The sequence below is a fragment of the Lineus longissimus genome, chromosome 2, assembly GCF_910592395.1.
Source record: "Lineus longissimus chromosome 2, tnLinLong1.2, whole genome shotgun sequence".
Lineage (NCBI taxonomy): Eukaryota > Metazoa > Nemertea > Pilidiophora > Heteronemertea > Lineidae > Lineus > Lineus longissimus.
In genome coordinates, this window is record NC_088309.1 from 5,195,418 (window position 1) to 5,222,307 (window position 26,890).

Sequence of the window (26,890 nt, forward strand, 5' to 3'; positions counted from 1 at the left end):
GTAAAGACCATGGCTGATTGCCGACACCCGATGGGAACAAAAAGGCTGATGATGAGGGTAGACCTTTATTTAGAATGTGGAAAAATGAAACTGCTCTATAGCCCATGTGATCGTTTTCTTAAGTCGCGCACTATACTACGCGGGGCGGAACACCAATGCCGGTCACTGACCGTTTGGCTGATCCCATCTGTGCCATGCACGAAAACCTTGGGACGACCCTTCGCTCTTTTTACAATACTTGGGATCTCCAAACACGAAACTTACGTTTGTTTCCGGCATGTGTTTGTAACGTCGACCTTATGACATCAAGCGGACACCGAATGATGAGTGACGAAACCCCTCCGACATAACCAGCAACCATGTGATCTGTGTAATCATTGAAATAATTTGATGTACATGTATATTCCCAACAAATTCCGAATTTTGAGTGTAGTTTTAAATCAATCTATGCTACTTATTGTTAGGGGTTACTGCGACAACAATTTATCTCTTCAGAAGCATATTTCCTGTTATTCGGATTGATAACGTACCATCTATTAAGCCTCACTTTTCCTTTAGTGTATGGAACTTGAGAGGAAGGCAGTGAAACACTGGTCGCTACTTGCAAGAGGAGATTCCAGAGGGAGTAGCTAGCTGCAGCAGTTGGGCATGCGAATGTGCTTAGTAAAGCGAATAAGATGAAAAGGCACTATTTTTAGTAAGATTAAATATTGTCATTTAAGTTTTTAGAATCTGACCTACTTACAGACACTTTGGGCACAAGAGAAACATTCCCAAAAAATTGATGTCTCAGAGAGCGGATGAGTAGCACTTTATACCATTAGGTTTTTGGACTGTCAACGCACTGATTTTTTATTTATCCTCTGAATAGATTTCACAGCAGTCACATTATGAGCTAAGTTCTAACGTAAAAAAGCTGATACGGGTTTATCAAGGAAATCATCTCTATAAATCTTCGATCTGATCGACTTACATCAAAGCTCTGCAAAAGAATATGACCACAGTCTTCTTCAGATCTCCACTCAATTCTCTCAGGCTTAAGTTGTTAATAGTGTTTTTGTTGTTGCTGACAATAATATTTAGGATATCATGGCCAACGTTACTGTGTTATTAAATGATTATTTAATTCGGACAAGTGAAATATAACAAGTTTTGCATTTAGAAACCATGCGAGCTGGTGGCTTCGTCTACAGCATTATATATAGACGAAAAAGAAATGCTAATAGCATTTGTCACTCGCGATCATCCGTACACACTTTCTTTTAATTTTTAATAAATACATGTACATCGTGTTCCCAAAATTCAGTCTAAGGTATTAAAGAATCCCATTCTTACGCAATCCATGTCCTTAGCACGTATAGTGCTGAATTTGATCACGACTCAACCCCTTGACCTTTGACCTTCAACTCGTCGTGCTACACCCCAGCATCCCAACTCCACTCCTCCAATATGCGAGTTGCGTATAAAATACGGCAAGGAGATAATCACTCCCGCAACCAGCATTCTATTGTTGATTATACCGCCAGTTGCCATGGTAGCCAAAGGAAGCCCTATCCCTGGTTCGGGTGCGCATGACTGTAGATGGGCAGAGGGGAAGAAGAATCTGTGCTAGGCCTGGCAGATGTGTTCTCAATCTCGTGGGATTTACCATATGGTGATTGAAACCAAGGAAGCGAGGAGTGGTTGGCGATTCTGAAGAGAATATTGATCGATATGGGCTCGGCTTGGTGATCTAAGGTAGGAGAAATGATTTCTATTTCATGTCAGAGGACAATCTTTTCAGAAATATCGTAGTGCTCCGTATTATGCTTACATCACCTTCTGTAAGAGTTTCTCGAAGGCTAAAGCTCTTAATCGATCCGGGTCCGCTACTCTGAAGTCAAGATTGATCATCATTTTGATCATTGCTTTTGTTTCTATATTATTTTAGAGCAATATTAGGACATTCACCTGGCAGGAACGGATTGTGACATTGCTAACCCGGTGAAAACGTTCTATCAAAGTTTTAAGCGAAGATAGCAACTGTGAAAATCGTGTCACAACAGCCTCATCGTCACATTTCAGTTGTACAGCTACGAATAGCGTTAAGAAATATTGTTAGAATTGTATGCCCAGCGCTATATCAAGAAGGAGACCATCGTTGATAAAATGTAATGCCAAATTGAAAAAAAGAGAGCTGATCATATCATTCATAAGCAATTTAAAATCGGTCAGTGGTATAGTGCTTGTCAAGTACCGTTTTACTTATTCTTAATCACGAATGACAGGACAGAAATTCAAATTATGATGCATGAATGAATACTGAATCGATGATAACGGATGGAGACTTACTGGGTACCGAGAAAAATGAAAATATATGAATAAACATATCATCACGGACCTAGATCCGTGATGATATTATCAGGTTCGTCAGGGCGTGTATCATTTAAAGCAAAATTAGCTTCTTCCTCTTTCAAGTATCTTAAACGTGCGTCATCATCGATAGAGTCATATACAAAACGCCGCCCCCGTTTCCTCATCTTACCCTGTTGCAATCTCCACCTTAAATAAAAACAGGCAACAGTCCCTTGAACTCCTTTACCGGGGATGAATCGTTAGCGATCTCGTAGCTTTGAGAACGAATCTAAGGCATCAGACACAAGCACACATGTCATGGGTCGGGAGTTTGGTTGTTTTGCTTGGATAACCACAAAGCCAACTCTCATGAATACCGAACTGCTACTCTACCGGAAACCAAATCAGTACCGGAAGAGTCTTCATTCGGAATCGTCAGATATCAGACGCGCTTCTGAGTTTAGACTCGTCTAGAGCTGAAATGAAAGAGATATTGCACGGATCAAATCAGGTTCTTGGGAAAGCATTTCCAGTGTCACTTCATTAAAGAGACAGATACATCACCATCATTTGGTACATTGGCCTAATTAAGTTGTTATCCGCGATGATCATGGAAAGAAAAACAGACAACCCGACAGTTCATTAGGGTTGCGCCGAGAGAGCGGAACAAATCGAAGGCGATTGGGCATGTGATTGGCATGGGACACCAAAGGGGCTCTTTGGGAGTATAAATTGGAGAAGTAGCTAGAAATGAATCGATTGTCATGGGCCCCGATTCATCTTCCTCTATCTGTATCCAAATGATTGGATTCTTGTCTCCTCATTGTCTGGGTATCTTGAGATAATCCGATCCTCTCTGCATGGGTGGAGATTTCTAGTTCAGTAATATATACTTGTATCAGCGACGAAATATATTGGGCGCGTCGGTCAGATATGCGTTCCTGGTAATTTTGGCAATAAGACACGAGGATTCTCGCAGATAATGCTTGATATCCCGAGGTGACAGTGTATCATAGCAGACAGTACGAGTTTAAACTCATATATATTGTTGCAGAAGATTATTGATGGCAAAATCCTTTTCCAGGAATCTGGTGGAGTTTAAAATGTACCTTTCATGAACATAATTTTGAGAGAAACCATGCACAATGATTGTGACGTGGACTTCAGCAGATGTCAAAACGGCAAACAAGAAAATGATAATTTACTCAAGGAATCAATTTGACAGCAGTGATCACTATTTGCTTCTAATCGGTCTCCTAGCAACGCAGTCCATGTGCCATCATGTATATGACAAGTGTTTGTTTCTCGATTTCAAATTAATTAATGAATTCAAATTCTGATATCTTTAGTTCAAAGCAATAAATGTGCCATCCAAAGTCGATTTTTTAAAGCACACCCAAAAGTGTAATATCTTACATGACTGCCTCTTAGTTAGAAAAGCAATGTCTTAAGTGAATAGTAGTCTAATGTTCGTGCAGTGTCCCAATGAAACGATCACAAGAGTGCGTTGACGGAGAAGCTAACGCGGCGTGAATCCCACATCCCGCTGCGGAAGATGGCGAAAAATACATCTTGGCGCCTCGTGTGATCTTGTAATGTATTTTTCTAGTCATGCTGGCATCAAGAATGCGACCAAGATGTGCCGGGAGGCTCTTGAAGGAAAAATGGAGAAGTTCAAAAGCTTTGCATCACATGTCGAGAGAGTTGATCAGGCGCTTAACAGAAGCAATGGAGACAAGATCCAGGAAAATGGGGGTTACAAGTTAGGGGTAAGCGCCTCAAGAGTTCGGACCCAATCCTGCGCTAATTACTGACTTGTAGTCTTTAAATAAATGAGATGAGTTAGTGTAGAAAGAGGAGATCACGGCCTTTCCAGTGGTGTACAGCGCCAATAGGTCATTATCTTTAAAGTGCAAAACGCATTTTAAAATAGCTGTCATTTGCAATCGAGAGAACATCCTGACGTCTCCTGAAGTCACGCATTTTCGGTAAAACTGTTGAGCGTGACCTTACATGTAGCAATGATATGCGCACGTGTATTTCCTCCAACCCACGCGACCACGCGATGATGCGTATAAGGCGGTCTGTGGCCCTTGAGTTGTGACTACCACCCTTAGCTCGACGTGTCGTATCCAGGCAACAGTTGTTACCGTATCGTACATTGATCTTAAAGGCGGCGTCCCTTCTTATAGGAAAGGTTTTAGTCTCCCAGTAACATTGTAAGAGGCTTACATGAGCCTACAAGCCTGGGTGAAAGTACGTGTGTAGTCTAACCTCGCTGTAGCAAACATCGCCATTCCAAGTTCTTTTCTACCCAATAACAATATATCAGATTGTGATTCCTGAGGCAGGGATAATATGAAAGATGCAAATTGTCAAGATTCCATGATTTCCTTGTTACTTGCACGTGTTGCTGATCCGACATCTATGTCGTAATTTGTCATCGCAGTTATTTTACGCCTTTGTAAAATTCCTTAAATGGCCCCGAGCTGATAATCTGATGGTAGCTCGACCTTTCCTGGGGAACAATCACAAGAATCATGTCCCTCTTAGCCATCACTCAGTATGGAAATTATTCAATAACTAGCACTAATACATCACCATGCTAGACACCTGTCCGCAATGCGGAATTCAATATCGCCCCGAGGCTGATAGCTCGATCGGGCGCGTCTCATGAAAACATCCTACTAAGATTCTCCGAGTAAGAATGTGAACATTCTGCGAATAAGAATGTGAACATTCTGCAAATAACAATGCAAGTGAACATACTATAAATAAGAATATCAGTGAACATTCTGCGAATAGGAATGTCTGTGAACATTATGCGAATAAGCTTTAGGAAGGATGAACAAGGTGGGTACATGTATACCGTTTCGAAATTCTAAAATTATGATTTCGAAGGCTGTTTCGGCCATGAGAAAGTGACAAGAATGTGGGTTAAGTTGCGGCTCTGTTGGAGGCTATAAAAAACGATTCCCAAACGAGCGCATTCTGGCTTAAATTTAAGACCCAATTTGCGTCTTGTGTGATGACTAAGAAGCATTTTTTTGCTCTGAGGACCATTTATCACCATCCCGGTCCATTTACCAAAGTGACAGAGGCCATTAATGGCACAGTTGTTATCATCGATTTCTTTTATTTGTCTGTTTTCATCTAATAAGTTGCCGTGTTCGTGACGCAACCCTTCGTGTAACGGCTTGCATATAGTCAAGCCTGCACTAATAGCCATATCACAATTGCAGGGCTAACCATCGTAGGCAGCTGACATTCCGAATCATCAAATTGTAAAGCAAATTGCGGCCAAGCACATGCAAGAGCCATACGTATATATCACTATTGCAGGGTTAACCATTGAAGATAGCTGACATTTCAAATCGCGAAATCGATACCTACCTTCTATGCCGGTAAAGTTGGATCTCTTCCGTGTCTCATTTTGGTCGGCGCTGATCCATTAATTGAATACTGAGCCTGCTTGATGGGGCATTGGGTTTAGTCGGCTGTGGATGGGGATAAGAGCAGATTCGCAGGGGAAAATACCAGTATGTCGAGAAACTACTTTGGCATTGTAGATCATTGTAGATCATTGTAGTTTATGGTACAACATCATCAATAATTTTGAAACGAATCTTACACTCAACCTACCTTGCTATCAAGACCATTTCTGTGGGTTCGGCCATACGGGAGAGGCAATTGCTCCATGCCGGGCCTTTCCAGGTGTCCGTAGTCTTTTCATGCAAACTTGGAACAGAAAATGGCGAAAAGTGGTGGTCTGCCTCCCAACGAGCTAACCCACTCCAAAACCTGTGATGCAACCTGATGACGACTATCTAAGATTTGTACCACCGATCGACTCACAATGAAATAATGACGAAACTTAAAACTTTGACTTTGACTTCCAAGTGTTCGGATCGGAATCATCGATATAACTAGCAAAGAACTGTGTTTCATCTCTAAACTCAATTGAGTCTCCTTGGTTATCAAAGACCGAGTGTCTCCTTTGAAACACGAGATCTGGCGTGTTCTGTGATTGCCGACCGAAGAAGTTTAAGTTTTAATGACTTTGATGATTGTGCCTGGTCTTGGTTAAAGTGAACTCACTTTTGCAGTCCGGTTTGAGACTTTTTCATCAAAAGACGAACTTGGGACAAATTGAAAAAAAACACTAAAGGCACAATTTCTTTTAAACTTTCTATTTTGCAGATGTATCTGAAGCGATGCAAATCTAATGCCTTTATAGCCAGCTGGAAATCACTTTCTGTCAAATACAGCTGGGACCTTTATCAATATTTTTATGGTAAAACTATTCAAATTGGCGAAGAATCAGGTGATAATTAAAAGAAATAAGCTATTAATTGGAATCGATACCCAGTGTCCTTGGGATATAAATTATTAAGTGCCTGGAAATGAATTACGATAGCAATTTGAATACAATACGGCCTGACTCTGTGTCATAAAAGGCGCCGCCGTTACAAGTTTGTTTTCAACAAGTATCACACACTTTGCATTTTGCAGACTGTCTATGAGGAACGTCGAATCAGTGTGGACCCTTCCGGGCTCATAACTATTTTTTATACGAATCTTCCTTAAATCGCTTCTAGAACATCTGAGGTACCCTAATAAAGGTGGGATGCCTACAGTACGACACATGGCGTAAATAGATACACACCTATAGGTAATGAGGATCCACTTTTTTCAAAAATGTTTTTTTTGGACCTTGGTGGGTAAGCAGGCTTGTGAAGAAAAAGCAATTCTCGCGTAACAGCTGCTGTTATCAGGCAGCGACATCAATATTCTAATTCCTTTATAGCCTGCTTGCTAAATCAATTTCTGTCTAAAACAGCTGAGACCTTATCTTAATCTTTATTATTAAATATTCAAATTGGCAGAAAAATCATCAGTTTCTGGTAAAAATCTTTCATTTCTTTAGGATAAGGCTCACTGGTTCAAAATTTATCTTATCTTTTATATTTTTTCAGTGGAAATATTCTCACCTCAGAGGGAAACTATTCTCACCTCAGGTAGAAACATTCTCACCGGAGGTGGAAACGTTTCTTACCTCAGGTAGAAACATTCTTTTTGAGGTGGAAGCTATTCTCACCTCAAGTAAAAACACTCTCACATCCGGTCGGTGGAAACTATCCTTACCTCAGGTCGAACCGTTAGTTGAGACTATTCTCTGTGAAAGCGACGTTGACCTAGATCTAAACTGAGTGATCTTATTAGTTTTAAAAAAGTGATAAAATGCAAAAAAACATTGGTTCGCTCATGATTGCTGTTATTTGTGTAGTTTAAGGAGCGGGACAACGCCAAGTTGTCTAACATTCTTGAACTTGAATTGAGAGCATCCATAACAACAACAACAACAACAACAACAACAACAACAACAACAACAACAACAACAACTGCTCCTGCCGCGCCTCTGTGAGGAGTGTTCGGAGGTTTTCCTTCATCAAATGATTATTAGGCCGAATTTATAAGTCCCATATCCATCGCCTCGATGCGGTTTAGTATCAGCCGAGTGATAATGATTGTTGACATGACCAACAGAGCCTAAAGTCTATTAGCCATCAAGGGCCACAAATGTGATTCATGGTAAGCATGGTGGTGTTATTGGCGGCAGTGGAGATGTTTGGATTGACCGGAGAACAAATCTCATGAGGCTCCTTGCTGATACTCGAATCTCTTGGGTTTGATGACATTAACGTATAGAGTGGTGGCGTGTGGATGAAACCGTAATGTGGTGTTATACCACAATGACGTCTTACAATTCGGTACTTTTTCCGCCGCGACACGCTGAACGACACGGTAAAAACGCCCCAAGTTTGGGTGCACTATTATTGGGCCACTCGATAAACTGTCAATTTCTTGCAGCAAACACAGGCAGATTTATCGGTTTAAATATTGACTGAATTACATATGGAGCCAGCCATGTGTCTCAGTGTATTTTTCAATCTTGACTTGTAGATCAAAATTGATAAAGCCCAAAAGACTCGTTCATAATTCACGATTCGCGATCTGGGTTCTAAGTGATCCTTTATGTGCCTTCTGGGCTTGATGGAAATCAAAAGATAAGAAATCGTTTCGCACTTGTGACTTTTTACTGGGCTTCGTATCATAAAAGTCATGAACACATGTATTTCATTAAACCAAATTGATATTATTGTTTTTTTATTGAAATTAGTTCTTTATTCATATACGTCGTGTTTCAAGTACTATAGACATACATGGATGCCCTGACAGAAATGCTGATGAGCAACTCTTTATTGTAGAGAATGAATTACTGGCTGCAATGTACTAGACTATATTTGTCCTTGCAGAGCACACACTATTGTGGCGTTCCGTGACAGCTGGCTGTTATGTGCCCTGTCCACTGAATATCAATCAGCGGGTCATCCACGTATAGATGTACAGAATATGTATTGGACAATAAGAACATCGACAATCCCACTGTTCTGTGATTTTTTCAATTTTTTCTCGTGCAGACTCGGCTATGAACAAATTGATAAACACAACAGATTTAGATAGCTTTGCTGTTGTGAAAGCACTTTCTCCCCGTGAGATACGTGTATACTGGCCTCTGACATTTGGGAAATAATTGTATTTTCTTGAGTGACATTTCAGTCGCGTTCTCGTAGACTGATGCAATTGTCAGACTATTCATTGGGGGAAATTTGCAATACATGACAATGGAATGTATTCTTGTGGCTGGTTGCGATATCTTGAATATGGGTTTGATATTTTTTTGTGTGTTTGGTGATGTTAGCAAACAAATGTTCAGAGAACTTTGATGGTGTAGACCAGGCTTTAGGGCATCAACTGTCCCGACACAATTAATTGGTTCATTGGCCGTAGGCCTGCTAAACCTCGGACTATTCAATACCAGAGGATGGCTGCTGACTTTAAAGAAGTGAAAGTATTCTCCGTTACCACATACTCTGGATGTCAGCGCATGGCCCCGGCTGCCTATGACAGCTTTTGCATGGAAAACATCTGTTTTTAACACCGGAGGCTATCTAATTGTATATACCGCTTGCATGTCAAGAAAGAAACCCTCCTCTGAAATATCGTATTGACAAAACATGTCGAACATCGTCTTTCTATACAAATTCCATGTAAGAAATTTGTTTTTGCTTTAAACAGCTGAAAACTAACACCCATCGCTATAAATGCATCATTGTCACGAGACGCTCTCATACAATGTAGACAGCACTGAGAGATACCATTTAGAAATTAGAGGTTTAATCTCTCATCAAACTAATGGAGTATTGCGAACTCGGATACTGTAGACTGGTAAGATGTTTGGAAAGCAAAATGATGCCATAGACAGAAACCAAAATAACTATCTGCATGTGACAACGCATCAGTTTGATAACCACAGATTAAAAACATTTGTGTTTGAAGCTCTTTTGAGAACTGTCGAAAGAAACGGATCCGAAGTTACTTTGGTGAATTATAATGGTTTACTTTGTATAAGAGTAACGAAATACAAGTATATGTTATGGTAAATTGAGAATTGCGGGCGAAATTGGTGATAAAAAAGTAGCCGATAGTCTGAGTTTAAAAGGAAATGGCATGTTGTTGATAATAATATTTCGGCTTCAAATTCGATCCGCGCTTCCTTGATCAAATCCAGTAACAAAGCATTGTCGAAACTCAATTTTAAGACAGGAAATCTCATTATTGGACTGGGACTAGTGATTATCGAACTAATATTGTCACCAGTCAATTTGTCAATCAGGCTGCAAGCAGGATTTGAATTATGATATTCAGAAATATTATGATATTCAGAAATATTATCACGCTTTTTTCTTCTAGAGAAGCTGTGAGCAATATTCGGTAGGTTTACAATGTTGTGTTTCATGTGGTTTGTACAGCTGTCATTTTGTCTACAGAACTCCACAAGTTGGTCAAGTTGACCAATGTACATGCAGGCTACATTATCTGCTTCAGATAAGGACGGTGTTTCATCAGACTCCCCTTTTGGAGCCTCATCAGATTCAGATTAAAGTCAACCTCAGATGATAAAACCACATCAGGTTGTCCGCACCATTTGTTGTTTGTGGTTAGAGTGGAGCGGCTGAGATCGATAATCCGACGGGTTACACCCTCGGGTTTGCAGCCGTTACACGACCATGCAGCACTCAAGACGAGATAAGTCGCTTATTATGGCCGAGAAGTCGAGCCGGCTAAGTTACTTGGCTAATGAAATATTCAGGATTACTTCTGGGATTTTATAGGATGTGACAATATGATGTGATTGAGAATGAGGACACAGAAAGGTAGGTTCAGGAGATCGTGTCTTTCGGCTTTAGTTCACTCCTTGGTATTTGGCGAGGTTCCGGCCAGAAGAAACAGTCTGACTAGCACTGTTGATTGAAGGGAACTAACTCATTTGTTTTTATAACGGAATATATTTACGTATAGAAAATGTTTCCTATAAAAACATTGCCGTGCTGAAAAAACATAGCAAATGTCTTATAGACCTTCTTCAATTCTATTAAAAACAAATCAATATAGGCACTGTAGACCTGACCACTGCCAGTGTACCACTTTCCTGTAATTCAGGTTTTTTCTCTCCTTCGTCATCACAAAAAAGTTTGAAATATCGCCGAGGCGGAGTAAATTGAAACCCACTGGTTATACCAGGATGCTGGTACACATGCATCCGATGGGTATGAACCATTTTGAAAGACTTTCACGGAGCTTCGTAATCATTTCGCCCAGAGCAGTTCACCCTCGAGGCCGGGCCGAAAAAACACCGGAGAACCTCGATGAAACAAGAAAAAGCAATCAACGTGCAATTGAGAATGTCCGACTCCCATTACGGGTCTATCGATCAAATCAAGGGACCATCAACTGGACTGTACGTTTTGCCGCTTCGATTTTACGGGGTCTAGTTCGAGGGGCAATCAGCCCCGGTAATGATCCAGTAATGACAGACGCACCGGCCAATGTAGTGGAAGGTCACTGATAGCAGTGACCCACTGCTCTACTTCTTCGTGGGCGATGGTTGCTCCGAGATTAGTGTCAGATTGAAGTTATTGGAATGTTTCGACAATGTAGCGTACAAAATGTAGGTTTAAACCCTGCTCCGACTTATTCCTGCGCAATGACTAACGTTACCGTCTTCGATATATATAATTATGTATATATAGAGAAAGGTATCACCACCGCTACCACTTGCCATGCATGTTTGATATAGATATTGATTTTCTCAAATACATCACCTGATAAAATATTTCATATGGACATTAAATTTGTCAGCTATGTGGTGGTTATAAGAACTAACCTACCAAATTTGCAGGATCTATATACTTTACACCAAACACACCAAAAATGACGTTTATCAAGGTAAATATTGAAACAGGATAACGGCTAACGGAATTGATTAATTGACACTTTGTTAGCGCTATAGATAAAACAGAAATTAAATGAACATGACTGTGTGCGGAAATATTTGCGGTCTGCTTCATAAAAGGAAGCATCATCATTAAAATAATTGGACTATCATTTTCATTGGTTTGGGATTACATAAATCATTAGAATGCTCACAGTACGGTAACGATAACTACCGCTACATGTAAATGAATCATTTCGTTTACTAATGAGACTCCAAGAACTAATGGTTCAGTGAGCGGCGATTCGAAACAAGTACATTTGGCGTGGAGAAAGTGATTTGACAAATGACCCGTTCCCCGGATATCACTGGCACGTGATATGGTTTCACTTTGACCAGTAATTTGAATCGGGAAAGCTTGAACTCAATGGTTGACTGATTCTAGTCGTAGCCTAGATGATATCTCATTATATAAGGATATCTCGTTATATAATGAAGGATACGCTCCAATTGGATCTACATAAGAAGGACAGCTGAAGTAAAAGGTGCGTCTAAGAGTTGAGAAGCTTCTGTAAACTTCAATTGATGACCAACATGGGGATGAAACTGTCGGTCTGAAACGAGACATCCACCGGTCCCCGTCTCCGGGGGCTTCATTAGGAAGACCCACGCTCGGATGTTAGGGCACGTCCGATTCGACAGTCTCGTTATCCTGTCCCTTGTGGACCTGGAATACTGCATGGAAGCGTTAATGGTTACTTCAGTCTATTGCCTCGAAAGTGCTTCCTACATGCGTGTTTCTTGTGTCTGTTTGAAGATGAAAAGAAGCGACTTCGTTATTATCACCAACAACAACTACATTTACATCCTGGGCGTTAAAAACATCTTGACGTATAGCTGGTATATTCAAGACGACATTTACTACATGTATATATCTGATATACTCATGTTTACAGAGTGTCTCAACATCATAATGCTTCAGTAATTGCAAAAATATCTATTCGACACAACTTCATCTCTGCGCGCAAAACTGGGGATCATTCAAGATACTGCTAATACTCATCTTACGTGGAGTCTGAATAGCATGTCTGAATGGCTTCAGTATTGTGCCACGACAATGACGCTTAATCAATATGGTTCTCTCCCACTCAAATGCTGACGGAATCTTTTATTTCTTTACCAACATTACCACCCACAATCGCATATCAAACACGGCACTTAATAATTGTCATCTCAAGGGAATTAACCTTTGATGGGGTAATAAAGGAACATCATAAGAAAAGAAAATGTCATTTGCCAACAATGAGATACAGTCATCTGTTGACTCGAGATAACCGCTATTGTCATTGACTCTTTTTTTCACCTGACGCCGTTCCGCTGACTGTGTTGTTGCCAGATGTATATATGACAAAGTGAAGTAATCAAGTAACTGAAAATACCAATGGAGAAAAGCACAGAGAATGTCGATTTGCATTACCAACACATTACAAGAATCCTCATCATGCAGTATTACGCCAACAGGTGGTTGGGCTTTACCTAGATTTCACCCCCTTTGGTGATCGTAGTTCTTAACTATCCTGAGGCGATAAATAATAATGCCAATACGCGTTTGCGAGGTGCTTTTATCAAAATTACCACCAGATACATTTATCTTAAACTTGCAAGCTCGCCCAGGAAGGCTCCTGGCATGGTTCATTAGAGATAATGGGTTTGTCTTCATCCTGCGAAGAAACGCTGATTGATCATATTTTAAGATGACCACGTGCCGAGGTATACCCAATAAATGTTCAATGGTAGAAAAATTGTGATCGCCGATAGGGATACTTCAGTTGAAGTGGAGAAAGCAATGATGCGGAGCGTTCGGTGCGTGTTGTGGTCATATTAGAATAACCTTTGGTCGTTGGTACACAGCTTACGTGTACGTGTAATCAAAAATGTTGTGACGTCCGTATCTCCGGAACCCACGTATATCAGGACACACTGTTGAGTACTAAAAAATTGCGCTCCTTCTCCTCCGATCACGAAAAAGCTTTTCGTCCCGGCCGTTGTTAGCGGTGGCTGCTCCTTCAATAATTCAGAATTTTGATTCATGTGCAAGCGATCAACCCCTCCGGCCAACTCATTAGGCTTCATCTTTTGTGATAATTCAGTCAATCTCGTTGCATAATTGGTTATTCGCGTGTCTCCCAGATATCTTCTTCATCATTGCCGTGTCCTCGAATCACCCTAGCCTCAGTGATAATCTAATGATCACAGATAAAGCCAATCCATTGGAATATCGGAGTGCCGCCTAAAGCCGATGGTGACCTTTTATCTCATGGCAAAGAAGCCATGTATCAAAATATCACTGGTCTCTTCATCAAGTGATTAAGTTAACTTGTATATGGAAGAGACACGGGGATCTTCTTTAGAATGGCGGGGGATGTTGGCCGACAAAAAGCTGTTGGCATTCATGTAACTTTGGTCAAGATGTCGATGGATGCATTGGAATCGGTGGCGTAAATACATGACCCTAGTCGGACACTGAAGCAATTTCGGTTGACACGACCGATGTGGATGATGGTTCAGCTATGTGTATTGTTACAGCTGGAGTAAATGTAAAATAATACCATTGAGTTGTCAACGAATCATAGGTGACGCTTTCAAACACATTTGGCTACCAAGGTCATGCGGAAAATTAAAGAAAGTGTTTTACATGTTTTATAGAAGTCCATGGTCCAACCTATCTTATTTTTCTTGAAGCATTATTTACAGCATTTACCGTTTGGATTAACACTGCCTTGCACAGGAATGTATAGCAGACGCAGTTGCTTTTAATGCCAATCACTAAACGTTGATATCAACTCGACAGATAGCAAAAAACGCCTGACACAAAGACTTCAAACTAGACGTTTGTACAACACAAATCACCCACACCCACGTATTCAATTCATCTCGGCAATTTCAAACCCAAACTTCAATTTGAATTTCCTTCGGGTTCTGATTGAATTTTCCCTGAGCCGCCAAGTTGCAATAATTGATTCGTGGAGACTGGCGTGTTTAATTTTGTCAAGAGGGGAAACGGCAGCATTGGAAAAATCTCACATGGCTAACGAGAAAATACAGAAGAAAACCATAAACATTGTCAAGAGCATCACCAACAAATTACTGCCTGCTCCAAATTTGGTTCGAAAATGGGAACTGAATAATGGTACAACTATGACTACCAAATGACTTCGCTATATCATGGTCATGATGGTGTTGAAAAGACGATGACACTTCGTTGATTAAAATGAATCTATATTTCTGTGGCGGAAATGAGTTTTGGGAGATGCTGTTCGAGGTTTTGTGGTGAGGTTTCATCTTGGACATAAACATAATGTGCCACGTAGCTTTCGTCAAGACTGTCGTCAGTTCAGCCTACGCAACAGGCCCAGCTTGGATATAGACACTTGGCTGAGATCTAAAGAAATGTTCGCGTGGACACAATGGGGTTTCTGTGAAATATATACCGTTCCAGATATTGCACTCTATGAAACCTGAGACAACTTCGACATCCAACAATCTGGCTTATTTCTGCACTGGATGCCCACTCTTGAGAACCACCCAGATATTGAATAAAGGATCTTTATTGGAGATCATTGCTCTGGTCACAGCTGGTGATGTTCTGGGTTCGTATGGTTTACGATACGGGGGAGTTGGAGGTAACATGGCTGCCTGTCATCATAGTGACGTAGTCATCATAGTTCAGTTCAACTTTATACCAATTCCGTTTTCGTTGCAGAAGTTGTGCAGAAATACTTGAAAGTATTTTGTCAAATATAGACTTTCAAAGCGAAGACGATTCGAACCTATTAACATTTCCAAACGCCAGCGGACTTTCATCGATATTTTCAATCCTATCTAAGACAAGATCCTTTCCGAGTCGAAATCAATATTACACACTTCTGAGATGGAATAATCTTCTTATGCTCTAGATATTGATTAACCCCTTCCGCGTTGGAACAGCTTCGAAATCTATTAAATTTCTTTCATTATGTTGTAGATTCCTTCAAAATGTCACTGGGACGAGCCAAAGCAGACTAAAGCAGATCTCTTGTTTGGGTTCGGGGTCTTTGAGTCATTTCTTCGCGTACGAACCGCTTTCGGTTGAGCTGACCTCGCTGTTTGTTCTTCTGATCCTATCACCGGGTCCTATACCTGCAATCATCTACAAGAGCGCAACGACAGAAGCAAGCAAGAAGCTTATTATACACGTATTGACATTTATACGTGACTGGAGAATGAAAGTCACAACACACCATCGGATTGTAGATTTTCAATTTCGCTCACATTTCAGAGATATCATTTATTTAATCATCAGTTTGCATTCTTCTCTCGTTCGTGATATTAACGCATGAATGTTCCGAGATTCCTTAGATTTTCAGTGGATGTCATGAAAATGACGGCCAAAGGCTTCCTTCTTACAGCCTTGCATCATCCGGCGGTTGGTGGGCGCGTGAAAGAGGAGCAAAAAGGATTGTAGACTGCGCTAAATTTAGTCAAATCTACATCTGTGATATGATATGAACGTCAATACGACCAGACTTCCAATAAGCGGTAATAATTTATTTCGTCTCGTCACACGTCACCATGTCGATCACATCCTCATTTCCTTTTCCATTTAGAAGCAAATTATCATGGCGATCCAAATGCACTCCTCCCGTCTGCTAAGTCAATATAAAGCTTTTAAAGAACCAGTTTCGATTGAAACGTGATCTAGTAGATCGTGATTTACAGAAGAAGTGACGTCCATGATGATTGTAGAGTATTGTCAACGTCAGGATTTTCGTTTTTTTCCTCGCCAACTTCCATATGGAAATATTTTCATAAGCTTATAGCCTGGACAAGTTATTGATGTGTAGTGACGACTTTTTTTTGGTTAAAACGTGAAAATGAGCATTAAAGGTACACGTAATGTTTGATACTTAAACTATCAACTCCAGTATATACAATAATATTTATCAGAATTACTGCGAAAATACGGGTACTCTCCATATGCACCGTCCTGCGAAGGTTTCTGTGTGTACCAGAAATATGATGAATACCTTATCAACCACATGAATAGAAGTCACCTGAAGACGACCAGTTTGATAGCCATAGCTCCTGATCGCCCATCAGTCTTCAGCATGGAAGTGGATGACATCCACTGATTGATTTTGTGGACATCCGAGTGGTGAATTTTCAGTTGTGCACCACCAGAAGCCATTGCCCATCGCTGCAATAACTGCTTACACTCGCCAACACTTGAAAGGTGGCCTTGGAATGAGATGATCGTATTACCTGTTGATATCGGAGATGGCCGTCATAGTATCGATTTCCTCCTCAAATCCTACCAACGCAGTACTTAGGAGAAAGAGAGAGGCGGAAACCTTAACTGGTATTAACCTGTGACGTTGATATCGTCAATTAGGACTACCCTGTGCGATTTTCAAGGTCTACTCTATCGGATTTGGGTACTTCATATTTAACTACCTTACTTGTATTTTGGGGTGGCCTTTTTACTCTCATTTCGAACACGGGATTCGTTTAGATGTGTCCTTATGAAATCATGGTAGTCTTGTCTGAATGATTGTGTTCAATGGGGACCGGTGTCTTCATTCTATCCTCTTTGAAACCATGACAGAACTACATCTCTTAATGATATAAGTGCACGACTTCTGCACCTGTAGTTGGCATAGAATCCGTTGATAACAATATCATTCCACACACCACGTGTTACTATATAACCACAGACGACTGTTAAGTAACGCTTACGAGACAAAACAAACCCAGATTAATGGTAATTGAATTATTCATAATGTTTCCGGGTGATATCTCAACAATGAAGGCCCTTCTAACCATTAATGATAATTAGACAATTACCATGGAAACGTATTTTGCCAGTGGGATTATTGTGCGTCTTGGCAACGAAAGAATCACATCTGTTTTCTGGACGGGTCGTCAATGGAATGTATGCGGACTACGATTTTGTTTGATTGATACGCGTTACGTGTACATGTATAAAGTCTCAGTGCTGATTGCATTTCCTTTTTGCTATCAGATCACTTGCTCTTTTTCAATTACTTTTACTCCTTTTCTGAGGTCATTTGGTTCAATTGGTATTACTCCCAGTTGCTTGGCACAGTGTTACAGAACACAATCAACATTATATTGACTTATCACTCGCGTAAAGAACATGATACCACTGTCCAAGCAATGGATATTCTCACGAACATGATACCACTGTCCAAGCAATGGATATTCTCACGAACGTGAGTTGAATTTGCGTGCTAAATATTATATTTCCTAGAGGACAGACCAATGTCTCCGCTGAGGCCGCGGCTGACTGGGAATCGATTCATATTTCACAAGCCCAATATGGGTCGATGTAACCAGGCATGGTATAAGATGTGGTGAAGATTTTATCATTTATCGATAACATCGTTTTAGTTTAGTATCGCTCAAAGAAAATGCGTAAGAGATAAGGTGAGTTGCATATCATGTATCTTAGTCTAATATGTGTGATTTCGTAATGCAAATGAACGAGTGGAACTTGATTTGTGAAATTGACAACCATTCACGTGACCTTGGCCGGTTAAAGTATCATTACTACCATCTACTTGTCGCAATATTGATGAATAAGAAGAAGTTTGCTTAACATTTTGCTTGAGGTCATTATTGTCATTAACTGCATGAAAGGCTGATATTAGATAGACTGACAAACAGCTCGAGAATACAATGCACTACAGTTATTTGAATTGAACGGATCACTCGGTGCAGCTTTGCAGCTGTCATCAGGGAGCTAGACGGAGGAGGAAGACTGCTGTGCGCGTTCTTTCTTTTTCGAAGTAGTAAAATATATTGAATAAATTGATACAGCAAACGGAGTGATATTCGGAGTTCCACGATAAGGCTATTCCAAAATCATTCAGTCACATTCCGCCCTGTCTTGGAAGTCAGTCAACGTAACATGAAGTTATCCATTTTCCGTATGTTTTTCAGTTAATCTACTAATTCGCTATGAAAAGTATATACTGTTGTATGTGTATCGATAACAAATCTTCTCAATGTTGTATTGTATTTACAGCGAAAACTTTAAGGCGAAAACAGTGATATAATCTAACTATCAGGCATCATTTCCCCTCTACATGTACATGTTACCTCGCCATAGAAACACGAAGGTTCCTTCTTAATCTTCGTCATATACTGGTGTAGAAAAATACCGGAGAGCCATCATTATGGTAAGCAACATAACAACCCGTTTCCATGGCGACCACAATGCCACGTCTCCTTGGCAAATTAGGCCTATAATATCAAATATTGGCGTGCTTATCAGCTAAGAAGATCCAATGAAGACAATGACGGAAGTATTCTTTTGTTGTTGTGAACAACTCTCAGAAAAACAACTTCAAGGACGATGACTTTCGATACAGTATTGTACTTGCGTTCTTATTGCAAATGAGATGATTCAAGCGAGTAGCATGACGTATAATGGTATAAGAGACCCTCGCGTAGGCTAGTGCGGGACATCGACATTCCTATTCGGTGTTCTGGCGATCTTAGGAAACGCTATGGACGGATGAAGCTACTTCATTATGCTACGAATGGTCATTACAAACCGTCACGTTCAAAACGAACAAGTTGTCTATCCTCAAACCCCCTCCACTTATCAGAACGCGTGCATTTTATCTCCAACACATATTGTATTTCGGATTGTTGAGTGCCCGCCCTGTCCGGCCTACACAGTGCTACAGCGGGAGAACCTTTCAGTGATTGTGGTTGGGAGGCATTCCCCAATCTCCCATCATAAACCTGTTACAGCCGAACATCAGCGAGCGCACCAACATTATTCTGGCCTTGTCTAGCTCTAATACATCATATTTATAATTCATTACCAACGGCTTAATCATGCTCCTTCCGCCCGAGCCGAGTATTATTCATTCTAAGAGTATCTTTCTATTATTGCAGAAAACTGAAAATTACAGAATTTTAAGGGTTGAAGTGATCTGAGTGTGTCAATAGAGCAGTTTGACTCAATTTGACCAAAAATTTTATGTATAACGACCTTTTAAAACCAGCCATCGTTTACATCACGTCATCCTGATCCAACCAACTCTTGCTTTTGTTAAGTTGTTGTCCATCCAAAAGCAACAGTCTTTGGTCTCGTGGTTCCATAAACCAAACCAGGGGTCTGTATCCAAACAAAAATCAGTTAATCATAAATATGAGGTACAATAAATATCACCAACTGTCACCATGTAGAAGTAGACAGCAGATGGTCGCTGGAACAATATGCTGAGGTAATAATCGAAGACAAATCAATTGGAATAGTCTGATGAATGTCAAGATGGCTGCTTGATCGAAACGGTTCTTTGCAAAAGCGTGTGGTGGGTGGCAGTTTTCATAATTTCTAAGATTAGATTCTAGTGTCTTTCTATCGGTAGTAAGCCAGTGTCAGTGTGGAAGAAGAAAGCCAACAAATGTCTCCTTTGTTTGAGGATGATTGCAACAGTGACGAGAATTCTAACGTGATATGTCTGAGTGAGGCGTGTTGAACAAATGTAAAGCTTCTTTTACACAATTACTGCCTTTTGTACACTCTCCTTGCCTAGTATGATTTACGACAGATCTCAGAGGATGATAATAGAGCCGACTAGCATTTTGGGAACTTTGACCAGGCTCAGCGTCCGGTTCCTTGCATTCGGAGCGATGTTACATGTAGATACATGCCCTGTTTAAATTCTCGTTATCTTTTTTCAGCTGGAGAAAACTGAAGATATTCCCCTGTCGAAGTTATTACATGTACTATATTAATGCTTTGGGATGACAAAATGTTTACCTCGTTTTTCAGTCAGGGAAAATGGAATATCTTTTTCTATTGATGAATAGCGTTGACAAAATGTTTATGTCTTATCTTTGCAGATTCCTTTTGAAAGGGACGGCAAGGTGCCACCACAAATACCGAAATTAGTCAAGATGGGAAAAGGGGGCAGTTTTTATCAAGAGCACTCACGCCGTCATCATGGATAGACTGTTGAAAAATTCGGGGCGGCGAGTCACACCGCCTTCCAAGAAAGTTGGAGCATCTAACATTGAATCGTTACATAGCGGATGCGTGGACGGGGACAATGAGAAAATCAAACGTCTCATACAAGAAGGTGTTCCTGTTCACACAAAGGAATACTACTCAAACTTTAGAGAGACTCCGTTGCATACAGCCACACGGAATAACCGGAAGATAATTGTGGACACATTGCTTTCGCATGGGGCAAGGATAGATGCTACTGACAGCAAGGGTGATAGCCCGCTACACTTCGCCTGTATCAACGCCAATATGGAACTTGTAGAAATGCTGATAGGTCAAGGAGCAAGTGTCAATTTCACTAACAATGCGCGCATCATGCCTATACACGAGGCTTGCAAGTCTGGTGATACGGCAATAGTGAAGTTGCTCATAGCGAACGGTGCCATTGTGAATGTCGTATCGAATCACAATATAACACCGCTGTACGTGGCTTATGAACACCACAAAAAGGAGTTGTTAGAAATGCTCATGAAAGTTGGTGCCAGTGATTTCCTTCTGCCCCAGCTTCATCTGTTCTGTTTCTTGGGCAAGTGTGAGAAAGTGAGTCGGCTGTTGTCGGTGGGGACTGAGGTGAATAGCAAGGACAAGAATGGCAATACAGCACTCCATGTGTGTTGTCGGGAGGGGTTTCTAGAGATTGCGGAAAAGTGCCTTCAGATGGGGGCGAATCCAAATGCAAAGGATAACCGCGGCATGACCCCGCTCCACCATGCCACAGCTGAAGGTCACACGGAGATCGTGAATCTGTTGACAATGTTTAATACTAAAGTGAACATCGTGGACAGTTGCGGCAACACTGCGGTTCATATTGCCTGTCAGAAAGGACATTGTGGTATACTGAAGGTATTGCTTCAGGCTGGAGTCAAATGTAACATTAAGAATGGCGTGGGGAAGACCGCTCTTCATGATGCCTTCACCAGTGAGATGACTGGCTTGCTAATCGAGGCTGGGGCTGAAATGAATATTCAAGACAACGACAGCTACACACCACTTCACATTGCCTGCATGCGGGGCGATATCGAGAGTGTCCAGGTTCTTTTAGAGAACGGAGCCAAGATCGACCTCCATTCCAAGCCCTGGCCAGGCTACATGGACTCAATCGTGAATACGCACCAGGAATTTAACCTTCAAAATTTGCGGAAGACCTTGGGTTGCACTCCACTCTACTTGGCTTCGTTCTACGGTTTCAAAGACATAGTCGAAGCGTTGCTTCAGTATGGCGCGGGTGTTGACATAAGGAACACCTATAGCAAGCTGACAGCACTGCACATCGCGGCAGTGACCGGCAACGTTGAGATTCTCGAATTACTCGTGAAACATAACATTGATGTTGATGCGGAGAGTCAAGAGGGGGAAACCGCGTTGATAGCAGTCCTGAAGCGCTACATGAACCCAAAACAGTATCGGGATCTGGACACGGATAAGGTCTTCAAGATTAGCCACATCCTTGCCGAGGCCGGCTGCAAGGTTGGGATACTACGAAACGCCGAATTATTCAACGCATTGTACCAGAGGGAGGCATGTCGCGGCGACTTCAGGGTGACGAAGCTGATTCTAAAAGCTGGGTGTGGAATGCAGCGCTACGTCCACCCTCAGATCCTCCGGGAGCTCGTCATCACTCACGACATCGGTATGATCAGATTAGTCGCGCTATGTTGTTATAAATACGACGACGACGCCATGGCCTTAGCGTGCGCGGAAACGGACAACGGGACGGAATTGCTCCCGGAGTGTCAGAAAATCTTCTTCCAGCAAGCGACTCTGCTGAACCGCTGCAGGGCTGTCATTCGGCGCGAGTTGGCCGTCACCCGCTCTGATGTCGCAAGTCAGCATGGTGCCATCCAAGCCTTCAGTAAATTCAAAGACTTTGTGAAACGAAAGATGTCTGTTGTGCAGCGCAGCCAAGACAACGGCTTGGCAATGGCTGTGAATCAGATGATGGAGTTGTCACAAGAGGACCCGAGGGCCGTTGCAAGCTTCCAAATTGACAATCTACCATTACCTGAGCGCCTGCGTGATTTTGTTGCCATGAAGACGGAGACCTTACAGGAGAAAGATCGTAAGATGTCACCGTATCCAGTGAGCCCTGTATCGAAATAACCACAGAGAGGCAATGACTGTTTATATAATAGTACTGCTGCTGAACCGGTCGGCATGTGATGTGATGTGGTTTATGATGGCCTTGAGTATTGTACATTATAGTGTATGTCCGTTGGTTGCAAAACGGAAGAATGTGATATCGAGAAAAGCTTTCTTGAGCTTTGAGTAGGTAGTCTAACTGAACATTTTGATAGTGAAACGTACTAATAGGTAGAACTAGAATGCGGCAGGGATCATCAAACTTAGTGCTGCGTTTTTGTGTGTGTAAAAATGGTAGCCAGTAGCAATTATCGTGTTTCTGAGCTACTAATTTGAGAACTAGGACCAGGAACCATATTTATGAATATCGAATCGACTCAGCCATATCAAGGGAACTGAGTTGCAAATTATCTGTAGAAACGTACACGGATGCTTCGGTCCTTTTTGTTGGGAAATGGTGAGATAAGGGCTGTTAAAATGGATTATCAGTATACTGTCCGCGTGACTTTCATTTGATGTCGTTGTGCTGAGTAAGCATACATGTAGACCTTATAGATACACACATTGAACATGACAGAAGAGAAAAAGGAAGTAGGACCAACGGAAGATTCATTAGGTTTGAGTCCTCAAAGTTATCGGGCATGTCAGGCATATTCGTTGAGCAGAATACACACTGCAATCGTTAAAAGAATCTTCTTCTGGTTTTTCTTGAATTCCTTGCATTGAGTTCAGGGTTTTGAGTTGCTGTTGAACAAGGATAAGATGATGCAGATCATCACTTATTGAGCTTAAAATTCAAAACTACATTAACTCAAGTATTTCGAACGTACTGTTAACCTTATCGAGTACGCCACTATCTTGAGGGCGACATGCAGCTTGGATACGCGGAATGAGGTGGATCACGAGAACTTGGTCTGCAGGCACGTACGATTGGCATGTACCGGGCAAGAGTCCTCCATGAGCTCTTGTTCCGATATACCATTATAGCGACCATATAGGGATAGTTCTTGCCTCAAACGCCATTACAGGATTTCTGGCATTAAGTAGCAAAGCCGATAATGTAATTCCGTAACGCACGTCGCGCTGCTTTAACTTTAGAATGAAATCAGTAAGCCACGATAGGGTTTGGGAGAAATGTTACTTGGGTTGGCAAGATATCGCCCGTGTTTTAAAAGGACATAAAGTGCGGTATTTGGTTGCATTTATCATGAATATGTTTGCGGAGTAATGCCATTTGTGTTGGTACGTTAGACATCGCTCGACAATCTTCTGTTAGCTTTTACATGGTTTGGTGCGGGCTAATGCTTGGAGCATATTAAAGAAGTAAATGTCTGCCAGATCTTGACGCAGAGAGGTCTTTAAAATCCTACATAAATTTTGTGTTGCTGTCAGTGGCATTGTATCATTATACACAATGCCGCAAAGCAAATTGTTCGATTTTTCATCAGTGAAGACCTATCTGCTCTAGGATTTCGAAGACATTTACCTCTGTGTGCTACAAGTTTTGCCATCAAATGAGTTTCAAACATGTATATTCTCTGTGGAATATCTAAAATTGTCTGTACTTCTAGTTGTGCTGATACCAACTTCAATATGCTCAAAATGCGAACTGACATCTGTGGTTATATGCCACAACCAAAGCATTACTATACACGTAAAAAGAAATTCATTCAATGTCATGAGTTCCCGCGAGCGTGTCAAATCAGTTGATCATACATAAGTTGGGCCGAGTGATTTCTGGTAACAATAGACCTGCCTGAATCTATTGTGGCAGGTGCAATTAACCCAGGCCCCCTAAATTCGTTTCAGAAAGGATTTGGACGAGTTTATTGTGGCCCCTAACCGGAATATCATTGACATTCGATTTGGCGTGTAATACTATTCGAGAAGTGTTTTTTTAAAGTTCTACCGCGGGCTAGTAGAATTGGTGTTGTATGCGAGTCTGAGGAATGACTGCCCAGAAGAAATTCCGTGTGTGAGTGAGGAAATTGAAAATTGGTTGCTCTCCTCTGCGAAGAATAATCGTCGCAGCCCGAACTAGATACTACATGAAGTCGTCAAGATCTTGAAAAGTGGACTTTGCAAACATGCTAAAGGAAGCCAATTTTATCACGAAATCAATGTAAGAGATACCGGCATTGGAAAGTGAACTTCTTGTTCCCAAATTTCCAATTTAGTTCATTCATGTAGGATATTCTCAACCTGTATAGCATCGATCAGTATGTACGAGTGAATGTGACAAATGAGGATGGAGTGTGTATGCAAGTAGCCACTGATCATTTGAAAATTTGGTTTAAGGGTTGACCATATAGCACCACCATTTTGGCTAGAACTTGAAAACCTTGATGAATGAAGAGGTGTAAATACATGTACATGTAGGCTTATATACCTCTTATCGGAAATCCATATCAATTATGATTTCAAATGGGGAACTCAGAAGAATTTCAGCCTTTAGAAGTACATGTAGACATCTCTTGTAAATTCCCGTTACCCGGAGAATGTGCCAAAACTTCAGTACGATATTTGTGTGTCCTATTCCATCTGTAAATGTATAACTAATTGTAAATTGAAATGAACAATCATTTTATTAGTGAATAAAGGTGATGGTGTAAAATCCCATTTAGTATTGTATATACATGTACAGTGTACACTGGAACGATTCAAGGGGAAAGCGAACTCGGGAAAAACAAGGAGCGCTTCTCTGCGTTCTATTCACCGGTGACATCTGATATACTGCAGCCAGAGTCTTTCAATAATCTTCATTGAAGGACTCTGCTACAGCAAAGTGTTTCTGGTAGATCTATATTTTAAACAAGACTATTGATGGATCTCTTGAAATGTTCCAGTTCATGCATGTACACAGTGTATGATGCGTGTAGACAATATTCATTCGCACCTCCAGTACTGGAGAGCGGCTTTCGCTGTGCCGCCACCTGTGGTGAAATAAGGCTACTTTCATCATTCCCGAGTTTGTGAATAGAGAAATATTACAGGAGCTAGCTTTCGCCCATTTTACCTTTACTGTTTTCGAAGTAAACCGTTACCAGCCTTAGAGACTATACCTCAGCTCTTCTGCTGAACAAAATACTGATGTTGCCATAGGTTCGTGTTAATTTTTCATGTTCAAAATGAAAAGGAAATATTTTCCTAAAAAACAAGCTTTTAGGAGAAGATTTCTTGATTTCTCGATTGCTAAGGCCACAGTTTCCTTTCCTAGACCTCAGAAATAGGTAACCTCAGTGGGGGCCGAAACTTCGCCATTTGAATTTGTGTGTAGAGGTCTTGTTAAAATACTAGTAAACGCTTGGGCCGAGGGTTTCGAATTAGGGGATATTCGTATCAGTCCTGGTAAAAATGGGTTCATTTATGTATAACATGATGCGTGTCATGGTTGGAAATTCCAGACACAAGTAGTATGTCATACAGTGCTGTGATTGTGGTGGAAATGGGTATCTATTGTATAAATAAATATCTGAACGTAACACTGTTAATTTGTTGCTGATGACACTGCGTGTTGCTCAGATGAATATGTTAGTGATGTGATGACAGTTCGTGTATTGGCTGAGAGTAACACACGAGTTATCATGCTTGCTTTACACGAACGAGATCGAGGTTGCTCGGTAAATAAAATATTACTAGTAATTAGACGTGTGTAGTTGTTTTCTTTGGTTTGGTTGTCTGACAGGTTTTGCCTGTCTGAGTGACAGGAGAGAGACATGTAATCCCCCTTTCCGCGTTAGCATCATTGAGTATCATGCACCAAAGGAACCACTTCCGTACACGTCATCAGTATTATGCACCAAAGGAACCACTTTCGTACACATTTATTTATTTGAATAAATAAATAAATTCGTACACGTCATTTATTCATTTATTGACGTGTACGAAAGTGGTTCCTTTGGTGCATGATACTCAATGATGCTAACGGAAAGGGGGATTACATGAAAGCGAATCGAAATGAAAAATGACTCTACCTCGGCCTTGCTTCTATATTGATATAGCGCGGCGTACAGCAATGCTTTGAGTTGACATTTAAAGCATTCGTTTATACCTCA

General features: G+C 41.1%; 1 protein-coding gene across 2 annotated transcripts; it reads left to right on the plus strand.

Annotated features, from left to right (window-relative positions):
• The first annotated feature begins 1,457 nt into the window (after positions 1–1,457).
• On the plus strand, positions 1,458–26,453 carry LOC135503133 (poly [ADP-ribose] polymerase tankyrase-2-like). Of its 2 annotated transcripts, none has more exons than XM_064796513.1 (2): positions 1,458–1,737; positions 20,594–26,453. In XM_064796513.1, exon 2 carries the CDS (start codon positions 20,694–20,696, stop codon positions 22,854–22,856), a length of 2,163 nt encoding a protein of 720 aa, XP_064652583.1. In that variant the 5' UTR covers positions 1,458–1,737; positions 20,594–20,693; the 3' UTR covers positions 22,857–26,453. The 2 variants fall into 2 exon arrangements, with proteins under 2 accessions (XP_064652583.1, XP_064652592.1); XM_064796522.1 differs by lacking the exon at positions 1,458–1,737 and adding an exon at positions 10,391–10,613.
• Positions 26,454–26,890: the final 437 nt, after the last annotated feature.